This window comes from Periplaneta americana, chromosome 17 (assembly GCF_040183065.1).
Source record: "Periplaneta americana isolate PAMFEO1 chromosome 17, P.americana_PAMFEO1_priV1, whole genome shotgun sequence".
NCBI lineage: Eukaryota > Metazoa > Arthropoda > Insecta > Blattodea > Blattidae > Periplaneta > Periplaneta americana.
Genome location: NC_091133.1, coordinates 129305710 through 129324827, shown reverse-complemented (window position 1 = coordinate 129324827; position 19118 = coordinate 129305710). Strand labels below are relative to the sequence as shown.

Below are 19118 nucleotides of genomic sequence, written 5' to 3'. Positions count from 1 at the left end.
CAGTATCCAAAATGAAAATTCTGAATGGATATAACTCCGAAAGGGACATTTCTTCAAGTTAATTTATCCTAATGTAGTGTTCTCCGAAGCCATTTCCGGAATTCTTTTCGAAGGTGTAAATCAGAATTTTCGGCATTTGTTTGACCTCTTGCATTTAATTTTTTTTTCGCTACAATTTTGCAATCGAATCGGGGTGCTCCGAGCATGGATCTGTTCTGATCTTATGTGTGACACCAGGGCTTGTTACAGGTTACGTTTTGACAAGATTCGCAGAGCTTTGTGCTCCAAGCATGGATCTGTTCTGATCTTGTGTGACACCAGGACTTGTTACAGGTTACGTTTTGACAAGATTCGCAGAGCTTTGTGCTCCAAGCATGGATCTGTTCTGATATTGTGTGACACATGGGCTTGTTACAGGTTACGTTTTGACAAGATTCGCAGAGCTTTGTGCTCCAAGCATGGATCTGTTCTGATCTTGTGTGACACCAGGACTTGTTACAGGTTACGTTTTGACAAGATTCGCAGAGCTTTGTGCTCCAAGCATGGATCTGTTCTGATATTGTGTGACACATGGGCTTGTTACAGGTTACGTTTTGACAAGATTCGCAGAGCTTTGTGCTCCAAGCATAGATCTGTTCTGATCTTGTGTGACACATGGGCTTGTTACAGGTTACGTTTTGACAAGATTCGCAGAGCTTTGTGCTCCAAGCATGGATCTGTTCTGATATTGTGTGACACATGGGCTTGTTACAGGTTACGTTTTGACAAGATTCGCAGAGCTTTGTGCTCCAAGCATAGATCTGTTCTGATCTTGTGTGACACATGGGCTTGTTACAGGTTACGTTTTGACAAGATTCGCAGAGCTTTGTGCTCCGAGCATGGATCTGTTCTGATCTTGTGTGACACCAGGACTTGTTACAGGTTACGTTTTGATAAGATTCGCAGAGCTTTGTGCTCCGAGCATGAATCTGATCTGATCTTGTGTGACACCAGGACTTGTTACAGGTTACGTTTTGACAAGATTCGCAGAGCTTTGTGCTCCAAGCATGGATCTGTTGTGATATTGTATGACACCAGGGCTTGTTACAGGTTACGTTTTGACAAGATTCGCAGAGCTTTGTGCTCCTAGCATGGCTCTGTTCTGATCTTGTGTGACACATGGATTTGTTTGCAGGTTACGTTTTGACAAGATTCGCAGAGCTTTGTGCTCCGAGCATGGATCTGTTCTGATCTTGTGTGACACATGAACTTGTTACCGGTTACGTTTTGACAAGATTCGCAGAGCTTTGTGCTCCGAACATGGATCTGTTCTGACCTTGTGGTTGTTCCTCCTTGCAGGTTGCGTGTTGACAGGACAGGCGGTGCGTGGTGCCCCAAGCATGGATCTGTTCTGATCTTGTGTGACACATGAACTTGTTACCGGTTACGTTTTGACAAGATTCGCAGAGCTTTGTGCTCCGAACATGGATCTGTTCTGACCTTGTGGTTGTTCCTCCTTGCAGGTTACGTGTTGACAAGACAGGCGGTGCGTGGTGCCCCAAGCAGCAGGTGGAGCGTGGGGTGCGCGAGTACCTCGAGGTGGACCTGGGCGAGGTGTACGTGCTGACAGGCGTGCAAACTCAGGGCCGCTACGACAGGGGCAGGGGGCAGGAATACGCCGAGGAGTACATGATCGAGTACTGGCGCGCCGGCCTGGGCGAGTGGAAGCAGTACAGCCGCTGGGACGGCAAACAGGTGCGTGCGATGTCTTCAACTTTGACCTCTCAGGTTACGATTCTTGTTTGCATATTCTTCCCTGTGGGATGGAATCTGAATGTCAAATGCATTCAAAGCAAATGTTGCGTCGAGCAGAAATGATTTTCTTTACAGCATCGGCCAAGCTGAACGATCCTTTGTATACTGCTGGAATAGACTTCATATTGCATATTCCTTTTATGTCTTGAGTTCCCTTCTGTCTTTTATGTTACAGAATATCTAATTCTTTTTAATGTCGGTTCTCTTAACTGATATAATTTTTACAGTTTATCTATACTTGGATATGTGATATGAAATTCGTAATATATCATTATAAAACATCACGCGTAAGCTAAAACAAACAAAGGAACTATAATGATCTCGTGTCGGAACCTCCTCTCAAACTGTGCACATTGTTAAATAACTAAACAACATTTCATACAAGTTGAGAGGATGCGAAAGCATTTCTTTCCCCTTCTACTTGCCCTGAGTTCGTCAGTAACAGACCGGTAGCTGTTACCTCTTATATCTGCACCCCCTAAGTTGTACATACCAGAAAATAAAATATTAAATAAGGTACATAAGTGAATATAAAATACAGAGACACAGATGTTTGACAATTACATGGTTGGGTATATTTTAGTGTCGTTCTTAAATATTTTCAACTAATAATTAATTAAATTAAGGAAGTATTATGAAGTCAAGGGAGAGTCACACAGTGCAGATTGCTCCGTTGTGTATGCTGTAGAATAGCTACTAGCGGTGAAGAAAACATTTATCTTCTGTTCTCAGTAGCTTTTTAATGTGCCAGTTGATATAAACAGTAATAAAATGAAATATAAACGCTTAGTATAGACTTTCGAAATATAGTATTAGTATTTATTTATTTAACCTGATAGAGATAAGGCCGTCAGGCCTTCTCTGCCCCTCTACCACGAGATTCCAACTATAATATGAAGAATAAAATTACAATTAATATTAAATTTACAATTACAATTACAAATAAAATTACAATTAATATTAAATTTACAATTACAATTACAAATAAAATTACAATTAGTATTAAATTTACAATTACAAATAAAATTACAATTAGTATTAAATTTACAATTACAATTACAATTAAAACTACAATTAGTATTAAATTTACAATTACAATTAAAATTACAATTAGTATTAAATTTACAATTACAATTACAAGTAAAATTACAATTAGTATTAAATTTGCAATTACAATTACAAATAAAATTACAATTAGTATTAAATTTACAATTACAAATAAAATTACAATTAATATTAAATTTACAATTACAATTACAAATAAAATTACAATTAGTATTAAATTTACAATTACAAATAAAATTACAATTAGTATTAAATTTACAATTACAAATAAAATTACAATTAGTATTAAATTTACAATTACAAATAAAATTACAATTAATATTAAATTTACAATTACAATTACAAATAAAATTACAATTAGTATTAAATTTACAATTACAAATAAAATTACAATTAATATTAAATTTACAATTACAATAAAAATCAAAGTACGAAAAGATTACTTGACCAATTAAAGCTAGCTAATTTATCATAGAAAAACAAAGAATATTTTATATTTACTGAATTGCAAGTTAAACCTAGAATAACAAAATTGTATAGTGATGAAATTACTGGATATTGAAATATTTTCTGTTAGATTAAGGAAACTATTTACAAGAAATCAATTACTGACCAAGTGCCTAGTAAGTTTGCGTTAGAATTCAATTTTATTTCGACAGTCCCTGATGCTAGCAGGTAGCGAATTCCAGAGTCTTGGCAGGGCTATTGTGAAAGAGGATGAGTATGAGGAGGTGCGATGGGATGGTATTGTTAGAATTGTTTCATGACGAGATTATGGTGGGAAGAAAGGTAAGTAAAGCGAGACGACAGGTACGAAGGAATAGAAGAGTTCAAGATTTCGAAAAGAAAGAGAAGTGAATGTAAATTTCTTTCTTACCTAGTTTAAGCCAACCTATTGCTTCCAGGGATGGGGTAATACGGTCATATTTACGAACATTGTTTACAAAACCTATACACAAATTATGAGCACGTTGAAGTTTCGTTTTGTTGTCGCTGGAGAGGTCAGTCAGTAAAATGTCAGCTTAGTCAAGGCCATCAGTAAACATTTTCAATAATATAATTTTTACTATGTTCAAAGTCAATTAGTAGAACGTTAGTAAGATCGATAGTAGCATCTTCCCCTTCACTGATGGTAGAGAGTGTGAGTAGAGGAGAAGACCTATCAACCAAACTGAAATGGTGATTACAGCAGACGGCAAATGCAAGGTCAATAAATAAAAGTATACAAACATTTAACAGGACACAGAGGATGCTGTTCAAGACACTTTTAGATCAGGAACCTGGGATCTGCGAAGCAAGATTAAGGACATATGAGCTTAAAACATGTCTGCCGCTATCGCTTACTGCTTTTCATGTCATCTACATTTCTTGTTTGCATTTACAGTAGAACCCCGATTATATTTTACTCCTATAGAATTGCATTCTATTATCATACAAAATATGAATATAAGACCCCTAATAAATTTATTCATTACCTAGTAAACCAATTGCTAATATAGCAAAGATTATTCCTAGATTTCCAAAAGCTTCCTTTTTTCCTCTTTCATGACAAATAATATGTGAAATTATACCGAATCCTGGAAGAATTAAAATATAAACTTCTGGATGACCAAAAAATCAGAATAAGTGTTGATATAAAATTGGGTCCGTTTGTTGGATTATCCGTCTGTCATTCTCTCCTTTTTTTGTTGCAGAAAAAATATTGAGCACTGCACAATACATTAGTACGTATTTTTTTCTTTATAGAGAGTGATATGACAAGCTTTTGCCCTTACACATCATGATCTACTGTTCGGTCCACACCTGTGGAGTAACGGTCAGCGCGTCTGGCCGCGAAACCAGGTGGCCCGGGTTCGGGTCGGGGCAAGTTACCTGGTTGAGGTTTTTTCCGGGGTTTTCCCACAACCCAATACGAGCAAATGCTGGGTAACTTTCGGTGCTGGACCCCGGACTCATTTCACCGGCATTATCACCTTCATTTCATTCAGACGCTAAATAACCTAGATGTTGATACAGCGTCGTAAAATAACCCAATAAAAAATCTACTGTTCGAGTGACCTGTTTAATTTCTCTGCAAAACGTCTTCCAGAAATATCAAAATGATACAGTATGTTTTGCTAAGTATCGAAGAGAAGTGCATAGCTATGATTGCGTGGTTTAGGAAAAGAGGAACTGTGGTTCATCTCACTTCGGAATACGAGATTGGAGTTACAACTGTGCGAGATTTAATAAAAAAAAGGATAAAGTGTATCAATTACTTAAATCTATAATATGAGACTTATAGTTTTCCTATCTTTCCTCAGAAATCTAACATAGGAAGTTCCCTTGACCCTTAGAAACCCGTCATTGACATTCATTCATTCATAGTGTTCTTTCTCTGCAAACCCAACATTCACCAGTCTTTCCTATTTTCTGCATTCCTCTTAGTCTTCGCATATGATCCATCTTAATGCCGTCTATTATTTGATATCTTATTCTGCCCCGAAATCTTCTCCCGTTCATCATTCCCTCCAGTGAATCCTTTAGTAGGCAGTTTGTTCTCAGTCAGTGACCCAGCCAATTCCTTTTTCTCTTCTTAATCAGTTTCAGCATTATTCTTTCTTCACCCACTCTTTCCAACAGAGCTATTACACTTAAAACTTCTGATCCACTACCTAATGTGTTAAAACACATGACCACGGAGGAAATTACGAACCTGCATAATGCAACAATTAATTTATGAAAGTCTTCTATGGTACGGATTATCCGATTTTTTCGATTAACCGTTCAGTCCACCCCCTTCATTACCACGGATAATAGAAGTTCTACTGTATTTCCGTTTTAAAACTATTTTCATGCCATTCGCAAATCTTAGCTAACAACGCACTGTGATTAACTCTTCATGGTATGAAAGAGCCTGTCTTTAACTTAAATCAGTCCACCGCTGTGGCGTAACGGTTACCGTGTCTGACCGTGAAACGAGCGGGCCCCTGTTCAAATCCTGTTTGGGTCAAGTTCCCTGATTGAGTTTTTTTTTCGAGGTTTTCCTTCAGTCCATTAAGAGCAAATGCTAGGTAACTTTCGGCGTTGGATCCTGGACTCATTTCGCGAGCATTATCACCTTCATATCATTCAACTATATAACCATAGATGTTGATAAAGCATCGTAAAATAAAGAAGTAAAGAAAGAAAAACTTATATAATGTTTTCTAGCCGTTATCTGGCAATTTAAATACGATACAGCCACCTTGTGGACGATAGGTCAAAAAACAAACTATGATGAATTGCCTACAGGCAAATAGTAAATGTAAATAGTAAATGTAAATACGGAATATTGGCGGCCGTCATTTAGAACACCTGTTGTGAGGTTCAAATGGTAGGTTTTTAGCTTATATCTGTAAATGATATGAAACTAATTTAAAAATTGGAATAAATGCAAATAATAAGTGTAAATGAATGTAAATAGAAACTAGATCAATTAATTAAAATGCGTCTAAGTGAAACGTACATCAGAGTCGACATTACGACATTAATATCGTAAATAACTATTATATTAGCTTCAATATTATTACAGTCTGAATTTGTTTTAGGAAGAACAAACTGATTTACCATTTCTCAGTATTAAATAGGCTATAGTTTAAATACAGGGTGTCCCTTTTGGATAGGTATTGGAAATTTTTGTTTTTGAGCGTTATGTTAGAACGAGGGGCTAACATGAGTTTGGCGATTTGGTACATGTAACTACATTATGATATAAGATACACGTGATATCATCATTTTTTCAAATAGCACTACATACTTTAATCACGTTACGTTGACTACACACCAGAGGTTTGCATCAGACGTTTTCGCTCGAGCGCCAAGTAGTTCATAGCATAATCCGATAGGTAACGCACATGCATGATGGGTAAAATTGTCGCGAGCGATAAATCCTCGAACGGTATAAGCCGAGCGTTAGACATTCGTTCTTGTTACAGTGATGAACTGTGTAGTAACATCATAGATATTTATCATTTCAAAACTTTGCTGTGTTTAACTAACCTCTCCATAGTACAACTACAAAACTTCCTTTAAAATGTAATATAATTGTTGTAGGTATTTCCCCCCCCCCCGCCCAAACAGGAGTGTTTTTGTTTTTGCCACATCTGATAGATATTATTGGATGTAACTTATATGTAATTATTATAAACGGAGAACACAATCGATAATGCAAGAACCGTATCAAGTTTTCTAGTAATAATAATAATCTCTAATAATTAGTGTATCAATCTTTGCGTCTGTAACAGTTGTGCAGCATGATTATTCGTTTTATTATATTTTCTGTGACGTTATCTCTGTACTAATATTGTTATTAATCTACTGCTATATCAATAATATTTTGTAAAACGTTTCTACATTGTTGCAGTATATAGGCAGAACACTATGTATGGACTATCATATTATATATGTGATAAATCAAATATTGAATAATTATTAATTGAGAATAATAACTGTATATGGAAGTTTTCCAAACTATTTTATTCATAACTTCATGTTACTGTTTTGGTACGTTCCATTGACTGTTCCATTAAACGTTTGTCATAAACGCAGAAAATAAAGCCTTATTTTTACCGTGTGAGAAAAACATATGTGTATCTTATCTGTCGCCTTCCATACAAGATAAGACATGTCGATGAGGTGACCTTGTACTGTGCTTCTATTTATTACGAGCGTATCACGACCGATGTTATCTCACTCGAGGGTGCGACATTCGACCGAGTTCAAGCGAGCGATTTAACCCCAATACAGCACTCTGTTACACACATTAAGACGAGTTCAAAAATGTATCACAATGTCACCTTCCCAATCAATACGACAACAAAACGAAACAAAAACATACTTCCAATGTGATAATGTTATGCTCTGAGAGTCACAGAAGATGTTCCAAACAGTGACCATTCACATTAATGCACATTCGAAGGCGTTCCCCGAAAAACCGTATGACTGCCCGGTATGTTGCTGGCTGAATGGACACACAAGTCTGTTGAATGCGTTACTGCATGTCGTCTGGTGTTCTCAGAATGTTCTGGTACACACTGTCCTTTACATTTCCTCACAGGAAGAAGTCGAGTGGCGACAGGTCCGGAGAACATGCAGGCCACTGTAGTGGATCGTGGCGTCGACAATTGTTGTTGTTTGTTTACATGTTAAGACAGCAAACACACGACGTGTACGGACGTCAGTCGTCTTTCGTTTTGTGTAAGTTAATGCACAAGGTGAATGGGGCACCACAACAAACGACTCATTCTGATGGCATTCATTTTGCATTTTGTTTTATTGATTTAGAAGGTGATATTGTGATACACTTTTGAATTCGTCTTATGTGTGTAATCAATGTAACATGATTGAAGTAAGTAATAATAATAATAATAATAATAATTATTATTATTATTTATTTATTTATTTAATTTGGCAGAGCTAAGGCCAGTAGGCCTTCTCTTCCTCCCAGCCAGACTCTAATTCTAATTAAATACATTTGCTTACATAGTTATTAGGCCTACATTAATATCTAGATCATAAAACAACATGAAATAAATAATGAAAATTGGATAACTAATGTTAGTGTGACAATAATAAACATTGGTAAGAAATAGTTATAATAATAATAATAATAGTAATAATAATAGTAGTAATAATAATAATGAGATAATTTAGATATTTATATGTGATATATATATAACAATTAAACATTGAGAAACTTGAAACAGCTATTATTGTTAACAAGAATTGTTAGAAAAATATCTCGTTAGCCTATTCTTAAATTGGTTTGATGTCTGACAGTCCCTGACATTACTCGGTAGGGAATTCCAAAGCCGAGGAACAGCCACAGTGAAAGAAGATGAATATGAGGATGTTCGGTGGGAGGGAATGGATAATATTGAGGAGTGTTGTGATCGTGTGTCTAGGTTATGATGGGTGGATAAATTTTGAAAACGAGGCGCAAGATAGACAGGAGTGGAGAAATACAATATGTGAAAGAGAAGGGAAAGACAGTGGATTTTCCTACGATCTTCTAGACGGAGCCAGGACAACATTTCGAGGGATGGTGTTACGTGATCAGCCCGGCGAATATTGCAGACGAAACGGACGCACATATTATGAACACGTTGTAGTCTCTGCGCCGAAGTAACGCTTAGGTCAGTAAGCAGAATATCACAGTAATCGAAGTGGGGCATCACGAGTGTTTGCACTAACATTTTTTTCACGGAAAAGGGTAGAAAATTCTTCAATCGTCTAAACGAGTGCTATTTGAAAAATTGATGACGTCACGTGTATCTTGTACCATAATGTAGTTACATGCACCAAATCTCTGCACTCATGTTAGCCCCTCGTTCTAACATAAGTCTAAAAAATAAAAATTCCAATACCCATCCTAACAAAAAAGTTATAATAGACGCACAAGATAAATGGGACACTCTGTATAAAGGATATTGCATTAACAAACAGCACCAAGTGTCGAGCGTGAGATATCTCCTGTACTATGAGGAATATTAACAGACTTAAACATTTTTTTGTGAAAAGTTTCTACCTACATTGCAGCTTAGATAACATGCATGGATTCTATGAAGTATTTTCTGTCATAATCAATCCAAAATAACTCACACCTTTCTGTCCACATTTATCAAGGACTCTGAGCGGCACTGTATGTTACAACTAATAGTTACACACTAGTCGATCGTCCTGCGCGCCATCATTTTATGTGTCCTACGTCATTGTTTGGCTTCCAAGTAGAGATATTATCGACACTGGTTGGACCTCGCGTTAGTTATTGATATAATCGTGTTATTGTGCCGTCGTAATTTACCTGCGTATTGTATATTGTCTGCCATACTTCAGTATTGATCTCCTAGTGCGATCAAGTATTGAACAAGAATTATGGCTTTTGTATACCGCCAAATTGGAGAGAGGCATGGCCGTTGCCCCTGCTCCAAGTGTCAGCGCCATTGTGCATTAAAATATGACACCCATAATCTATCAGGAAACAAAGAGTATTATAACACTATAAATATTAAAAGGTTAATGTCCGTTTCGGCTCACGTGCTAGAATTTTTTACTACACGGATCCATGATCGATCCCCGACAGGAATTTGAATATTTCTTACACTGAGTGGGAGTCACGTATCTGTGTTACCTTAAGCGAAGCTTTTACATTAAAAATGTGGCTAGAAGTTCCGTCACTTTATAATATTTATATTCGGTCCAAAATCCCCACAAAAGGAGGATAAAATAAGAAAAAAATATTTCATTTTCACTTTACACTTTTTTTTTCAATTTACCTTTATTACTCTACACTTCTACGATGCAGAATTGTTTCTATTTTAAAATCTTTGAAGTACATCCGTATTTATATTAATTTTTTGTTCTATACAGGGTGTAAACAATATAAACTGCCAAAAAATACTGGCATTAGAACAGCGATGGCGAAAATGTAATCGTGCGCCGAGCCACTGTGTAACCTGCAACGTGCATAGCACCTATGGAGGGAGGCGGACACCCGAAGGGGAAGTGAAGCAACTGTCTGACTTATTAACGGATTTTCATTTTCCTTACGTCAAGCACTTAAATATCATTTTATAGAGTACAAGGCTACAAACTAATGTTTAGTACGTGTAACGAAGAAAGAAATGAACAATATCACAACCTAAAATTAACTGTCTTCAGAATGTCTCTGCGACAAAGTTTCAAAATCAGGAATTATGTCACTGACTGCCAGTCGTAGTTGATCACGAAGGTATTAGTCTGTCAGTCGTGATCTAAATTTGGTTTTTACTATTTTAATTGTTGAAAATAATTTTTCACAAACGTAAGTTGTAGCGAACATTGCTTCAACAGAGCACGCGAAAGAATGAAGCTTCCGATATTTATTTTTTGGCAAAGATTTGAAAGTTCAACATTTGTCAAGTCCTTACATCTAGCTTTCATTTGACATTACATAGTAAATCAGAGAGTTCAAATTGAAAAACTAACATCATTATTCGTACATTTGCTGAAAAAGGGTCGACGTACATAGATGATGATGATGATGATGATGATGATGATGATGATGATGATGATGATAATGATAACAACAACAACAAAAATAACACTTAACCTTTTAATGTTTCATCAGTAACATGTAGTATAATGCCGTTTTTATGTTATACAACCGTTTTTCTCGTAACACTTGTGAACAAATCATAGGCCTACATTTAATATTCTCATCATATTGACAACAAAAAAATGCGTCCTCCCATCCTACTTGGAACTTTCGTACATGGTTTCGAGAGAGACATATATGCCACTCGCAGGTCAGAGACAAATGCAAATGGAACGGAGTTTGACTCCAGTGAGTGATAGGGTGGGGGTTGGCGGAAGTTAGAAGCAAGCGATATGCACAGCTATCACTGCGAGCCGCAATGTCTCGCGAGTCACGTTCTCGCCACGGCTGCATTAGAGTATAAATAACTGAAGAAAAAAGTCAAATTACGTAACTGTGAAGGTTTTCCTAGAAAAAAATGTACTTTGTGAGTTTAACTTAATTGGAAATGAAAATAAACGATCATTATTTATTTTATCCGACACGTACTGTACGCTGAAGGAGTCTTTTGTTCATACTTAGGCTCTCTTGTTATTGAAATGTGTTGCACACAAGGTCGTTGGTAATGGCATTCACGTGTCGTTTTCAGACTCGCATTCGGGAGGTCAGGGATTCAAATACCGCAGCCGGCCAATCTTTCTTTTTTTTTTTTTTTTCATAAAGACAAATGCCGGATTGGAAATTTAAATACCATATTTCATCACCACCTCAATCACCAATACCGTAAAAATTAATAAAAACCTAAAATCAGTTACAAGAACACAAACGATATAATACATTGCAATAGAAACAGAAAATCAACCATGGTCAATGACCTCGTGATATACCCAAAGATTCTGCACACGCGATATGACCACAGTTGTTAGTGCGTGTTTAAAAAACTTTTAACTATAGTCGCGACGCTGTTATTCCCGGCGTGACTCCTCCTCTTTGCTTACGTCATAGAAAGTGAAGGCTCTATAAAGTCTAGGTAGGTAGTATCGTTCGCCATTTTTGTTCTTTCGTTGCCGAGCTATCGGACGAGGGATCTATTTGCCATATCGTTAAACATTATCATGTCGTAGCTCCTATGATAATAAATCAAACACGCTGTAATTCAGCAAATAATTGAGCGGCAAATAACGTCCTCGTGTGCTTTCTGTGAACGCCAACGAAAGAGCCAAAATGGCGGGCGATTATATTAAGTATTTATCGAGCATTCTTAATCTTCATCAGCGAATCACAAGACGCACACGTTTAAATGTAGCCGACCTGCAATATGATTGGCTGCCGGAAATAAGAGCGACGGGACTATAATTCCAATAGTCTTAAAAGTCATTTTGCTGTATTTAATGCGTTTTAGATTTAAAATATAATTTCGATAGTTTTCATTGTTCATGTTTCTTCTTTATGTAACAGACTTTGTAAAAGTATTTATAAATTTGTAATTCCTCGCTGTCACATCCCTACAAACATTTTGCGATTAGTTTACTCAGGTTTGGTTTAATCTGCCATCCAGTGTGCAATCTGATGAGGAGGAGCAACAAAATTTACATTTTCTCCGCTCATATTGATTCAAAAGCGGATGATTAAAATTTGCTTAAACAAGTCAATTTAATTTGATTTATTCCGATTTTAATGTTTTCCAAGTTGAACAAATATGTAATTACACATTATTAAAATACACTCAGAGACAAAAAAAACCGGACACTTTAATATTTGCTGGTATTTTGCAAAACATTATCTTCTCATACAATATTATGGTAGCCATCTGTTGTTATGGAGACGTGTATACATTGTTGATTGTTTTTCGTTTTATAAACAAGCCATTACAACCAAATATTCCAATTTTGCTTTCGGAGTCTCAGCTATAACAATTTTGTCTCAACCATTTTGTGCTTCATTATCGTTATCATTCGTTATTTCTTAATTTTTACATTTTCTGAGTTTAAGTGGGGTTGTAACATTTGTCTTAAAACAAGATGCGACCTGAAGATGTGGCTCGAGCTGTAGCCCTTTACGATGATGGACGCAGTGTACGTTACATTGCAAATGGTATGAATATGGCTAGAAGCACAACCCATGATGCCATAAAACGGTATAGAGAGACCCTAGAATATACCAGAAGACCAGGTTCGGGTCGTCCAAGAGCTATAAATCCAAATGAAGACAGGTATATGGTGTTGAGAGTTCTTAGGGAGCGCAACCTGCCAGCTACTAGTGTAGCCCAGCAATTTGTTAACATGCATGGACGCCCAATTTCGGCCAAAACAGTTAGAAGGAGGTTGAAAGCAAGTGGACTGATATCAAGTAGACCTGCAACTGGTCCCAGACTTCTCAGGATGCATCGAGTTGAACGACTGCGTTTTGCAAATGATCACAGGGATTGGAGAAATGGACAGTGGAGCTGTGTTCTGTTCACCGATGAGTCCTGTTTCAATCTGTGCTCACCTGATGGACGTGAAAGAGTTTGGAGAAGGAGGGGAGAACGATTTTCACAGTATTGCATTTCCGAAAATGTGCCGTATGGAGGTGTTGGAGTGATGGTTTGGGCAGGAGTGTGTACGGATGCTCGTACAGAGTTGGTTGTTGTTGAAAATGGAAGACTAACAGCTGATAAGTATATAAATGAATGTTTGGCTGATCATGTTGTGCCATTTGGCCATTTTGTAGACTATAATTTTGTTTTAATGCATGATAATGCACGGCCGCATATTGCCCATGTGGTCGGAGATTATCTCCAAGAAGTGGGAATCTATGTTCTTCCATGGCCAGCAAGGAGTCCAGACATGAACCCAATTGAACACGTGTGGGTCATGCTGGGACGGCGTGTTAAGAATAGACGACCGAGACCAGAATCGTTACAAGAGTTGAGGCGAGTACTTGGCGAAGAATGGGAACTTATTCCTCAAGAAGACATTGCTAACCAAATTGGGAGCATGCCAAGACGTATGGATGCAGTTATTCAAGCCAGAGGGGGTAATACCCGTTACTAAAAAGAGTTTTTAATGTTTAAGGCACCATAAAATGAAAAAACAGTTAGACCAAACGATGCCATAGTTATACGACCTTTGTAATTTTTGTCAATTTTTTCATCAGAGATTTTTTTTTTTTCAAATGTTGTCGTATAAGGTGCTAAATGAAACATTATTTTGTTTAAATGGATTTTGTTTCATTTTGAAATAATTGGCAACAAAATACAAACAAATATAGAAGTGTTCGGTTTTTTTGTCCCTGAGTGTATTATCATAAAAATCGTCTGAAATATAAAGAAGAACAACATGTTTATCCTACCAGAAGAAATTCGATATGTTCTTTAGTTGAACCTAAATGTTACACAACCACTGGAATAAATCATAGCCAGAGTTAAGGTTGGTTCACAATAAACCGAGAACGGAAACGAAACGAGAACGAGAACGGAAATATTGATAAAATAAATGTATTTAAACGTGAGCATTCACAATTAACGAAAAGCTTATTGCAGACCAGGAACGGGAACGTAAAAATTGATTGTGAATGCTCACATTTAAATACATTTATTTTAACAATATTTCCCTTCTCATTGTCGTTGTCGTTTCCGTTTCCGGTTTATTGTCAACCAGCCTTTAAGGGCCAAGACTATACAACTCTATTTCGGTAATAAATACTGACGTAGTTTATTTTGAGTTTAATAAAGTTAAAAAAATAAGCAAATTATTTAGTCTCATTTTTCCTTTTCCTTAATTTCAATAAAATACTTATTCATTCCAACTTACATACCGATTATTTAGTCTTGACAGCTCGGCGATGCGAAAGAGGGGAAGTAATAGGAGTAGTGGGGAGAGTTCCAGAGTAGAGATAAGGGCGAGCGGTCGGTAAAGGAATGCAGTACAGCTTAACTGTACTAGAAACATACGGCTCTACCGCACGAATGACATCCGATCGCTCCGAAGCAAGCGAGTGAATAACCCAAACACCCCTTGGCGTAACTAAATGGACTCGCCTGACCCAGACGCGCATTGCCGGCGACTTACTTACTTACTTACTTACCACACCTGTGGAGTAACGGTTAGCGCGTCTGGCCGCGAAACCAGGTGGCCCGAGTTCGATTCCCGGTCGGGGAAAGTTACCTGGTTGAAGCTTTTTCCGAGGTTTTCCCTCAACCCAATATGAGAAAATGCTGGGTAACTTTCGGTGCTGGACCCCGGACTCATTTCACCGGCATTATCACCTTCATCTCATTCAGACTCTAAATAACCTAAGATGTTGACAAAGCGTCGTAAAATAATCTACCAAAGTAAAAAAACACTTAGGCTACTTACTTTCTTACTTACTAGATAATTTGTAGAAACAAAAGCCGCCCTAAATAAGGGTTCGATAGATCGGCGTACTAATCAATTCATTAAGAATAATAAGTAAACAAAACAATTTTGTGACATTTGGAAAGAAAAAGAAAAAACATTAAGATAAGAAAACGTAGGAAATCATTTACAATAAAAATTTTGTTGGGTACAAATGATTACTAATTATAGCTAAGAATGATTTTAACACGTGAGATCCTATGGCATCAATCGTTGCATCAGAAATTTTATATTGATCAAGTTGATTTAAAGTTCAACGTGGGATCGTCCCACGGGCACCGAACATGAGCCCAAAAACTGTCCAATGTGTGATGTGGTATTGTGCTCCGAGATGCTGACAACAAGGCTCATATATGACTTGTTTTTCACGACACACCTCTTGTGGCTGTTGCTCATGCATCTCGAAACGGATTGTGGGATCAAGAATGACACCCTTATCCTTCTGCCGATCAATTATGATGATATCAGCCCGTCTAGTAGAGCCATCAGAAGAGACGCAACCAACCTCCTCATAAACTTACTTACTTACTTACTTACTTACTTACTTACTTACTGGCTTTTAAATAACCCGGAGGTTCATTGCCATCAGGACTAAATAATCGTGCTGTATATTCTGTTCTTGACTTGATTTTTATCTTCGTAATTATCTCTGATTTGTAATAAGTATTGTATAGGTTTTGTAATCTTATTGAATCTTTGTTACGTCCTTTAGTACAAAATAGTTATTTATAGGAACCATCCACGAACAGGAGCTTGGTCAAACGGGCGTGCGCTACGTCAATACTATGTACTTATTGTGTATTTTATATGGCAATAAACACTAAATACATATCAAATAATAATTTAAATAAATGACAGTCAAAAGTTAGTTATGTCGAAATTAACTTTGTTTAAATGCTTTGCCAACGAAATTTTCCGCCAGAGAACGGTCGAGAAGATGTTACCAAATTACGCAGACTTTGAGACTAATTTTCTAATTATCCATGCGCTTAATTACAAAAGGCATATTAGATTTTTTTAAATTTATTTTAACGTATTCCATTTCCCTCTATAATGTGCAGAGTTATATTACTTCCATCTTGTGTAGTTAAACACATATCATTTATTTTCGTCAATACTACGTCAAGCTTTCTGGATTTCATTGTTCTTTCATATTTATGAATTCATTTCATTAAAATTATTGTTATTATGATAATTATGGTGATCGTTATAATTTATTAGTTGGATTCAAATACGTTATAAGATTGTGAATGTAGTGGAAGTACCGCTTTATGCACTTTCTATCATAACTGCTCACATAATTCAACGGTTTCACTCTAAAATTCATCTTTGCGCTCAATTTGCCCGACTGCGAAGAATAGAGGGTACGTGCTGTAATTAGTGGAGCGTGAAGGGGTGGTAGTAATGGCACAGATAAGAGTAAGTGCTCTGTGGCTCAGAAGAGAATAGGGGGTGTATGTGGGAGTCGGGGTGAAAGAGAGGAGGTTATACTAATGGGGGTTGATGGGAGAAACCAACATTGAACCGCAAAATGTTCAGTGCACATTGACCGTCAGAAATATAGGCATCGATAATTTGCGAGTTGGATGGAAGTCCTTGCAGTCATCTTCGCACGCACGCACGCACACACGTCGAGTGCCGCCATTAACAACTTTAACTCGCTCTGACAGAGTCAACATCCACTCAGTGCTCTCCCTTTATCTGTCCTCGCCCTTAACCGTGAACCAGAAGGGCGCCCCACACTCATTTTATACTCCATTTCGTAAATGACCGCTCCTGATTAATTGGTCTCTAACTTTGCCTAACATCTATATCATATGCCGCGACTCTCCTGCACGGATACACGTGCCGCTGTGTGACGTGGAGTAGCCTATCTGTCAGGCGTTCCAGGAGTGCTCCTAGTCTTCTTTCTACTGTGAAGCATTTGCGTATTTTAAATTTTGATATACAGGTGTCGTCCACACCTATGGAGTAACGATCAGCGTGTCTGGACGCGAAACCAGGTGGCCCGGGTTCGAATCCCGGTCGGGGCAAGTTACCTGGTTGAGGTTTTTTCCTGGGTTTTCCCTCAAACCAATACGAGAAAATGCTGGATAACTTTCGGTGCTGGACCCCGGACTCATTTCACCAGCATTATCACCTTCATTTCATTCAGAAGCTAAATAACCTAGATGTTGACACAGCGTCGTAAAATATTTCAATAAAATAAATAAATAAAAATGCAGGTGTCACCAGCCTGTATCACACCGGGACTTGTTGAATTCAAGAGAATTTACATAAAAATATAAAATATTTGTTCTGATATACAGGGTGTAACTGAATTACATTTTTCAATATGCGGGGATGTACAGGGTGGGCACAACGTCCCGTTACCCCCTATAAATGGGTACTTTTTGAAAAGCTCATAATGAGCTTTATTCAAAAATAAAAAAATATATTGAGTGTTCCATTTAAAGTAAGAGAGTTGGAGTTACTCGGTAATACAGAAAGAACTCGGTAATACCATTTTTGAGTTCTTAGTACAGTAGAACTTAGTTATAACGACATCCAAGGGACCTTGAAAATTATGTTGTTATAAACGAGTGTCGTAGTAACCGAGATTCATATTATCAGTCTAGTGAGGTGGAAAATGAAAAATAATAAACATAGGCTAATTAGGCTTATTTTATATTTATGTATTCACTTTTAAGCATGCCATGAACACAATAAAATACATGTACAATTATAAATACAGTATTCTGTATTAAAACAATTTGTTCATTACTCACCAAACTTCTTTACTGAGGAGTGAAGTAATCAGTCATTTTACTCTGTTGTCTCCTACTTGCCCAATATACACTTTCTAAACTAAATTCTATGTTCATTATTTCAGTTGCAATTTCACTGCTCCCTCTCTTAGCTTCATACCCCCTCCTCTAGCTTCATAGAAATGTTCACAATTCTAATGGCTTCTAAAGTGTCACTCACTTCTTTTAGTGGCCATACTGTGTTAAAATGCGTGCACTTAGTGAAAACTTCCTGTCGAAACTGACCGCATGCAGGTACCGTTAATACCGCATGAATTCGGGTAGGTTACAATGGGATGGGGAATCTGGCTGCATTCCAGAGGTCTATGATAGAAGGGAACAGTAAAGGATTTGCCAGATTTTAGCAAAATACTTTGGTTCTTAGAAAATTGTATTCCAAACTGAGGTTGAAAATGACGTTATATGCGAGGTAGACGCATATACGTTTGACGTATTAAGCAAGGTAGGAAAGCATATGTCTTATGGGGAATTAGTTGGGACCACAGAATATCTGACGTTATAGGCGAGGTGTCGCACAAAACGAGGTCGCTATAACCAAGTTCTACTGTATATGGTTATCCTCACGTACCAAGTTTCATATCACTGAACCGTATGCTTCAAAAGTTATTTAGGTAGTGCATTTATTATTTTAATATTCGATACACTTTTCTGTTTTCTTGACTTAGCAACACTGAATTTGTACAGAAGTTTCAAGAGTGGCTAATTTTTTAAAAGCTTTTAATGAGCACTATTCAAAAAGAAAAAAAATATATATTGCGTGTTCCATTTAAAATAAGAGAGTTGGAGTTACTTCCGGTTAAACCGGAAGTAGAAAAAACTCGGTACTACCATTATTGAGTTCTTAGTATATGGGGTTATCCTCACGTACCAAGTTTCATATCACTGAACCGTATGCTTCAAAAGTTATTTAGGTAGTGCATTTATTACTTTAATATTCGATACACTTTTCTGTTTTCTTGACTTAGCAACACTGAATTTGTACAGAAGTATCAAGTGTGGGTAATTTTTTGAAAAGCTCTTAATGAGCACTATTCAAAA

General features: G+C 37.0%; 1 protein-coding gene across 2 annotated transcripts in view; it reads left to right on the top strand.

Moving 5' to 3' along the window:
- The window catches only part of LOC138693018 (discoidin domain-containing receptor 2-like), a 1708097-nt gene that overhangs the window by 1089710 nt on the left and 599269 nt on the right, over positions 1-19118 (top strand). For both annotated transcript variants that reach the window (XM_069816529.1, XM_069816528.1), the window contains exon 7: positions 1503-1734. In XM_069816529.1, the coding sequence (XP_069672630.1) occupies positions 1503-1734 (232 nt within the window). The remainder of the gene's footprint in view (positions 1-1502; positions 1735-19118) is intronic.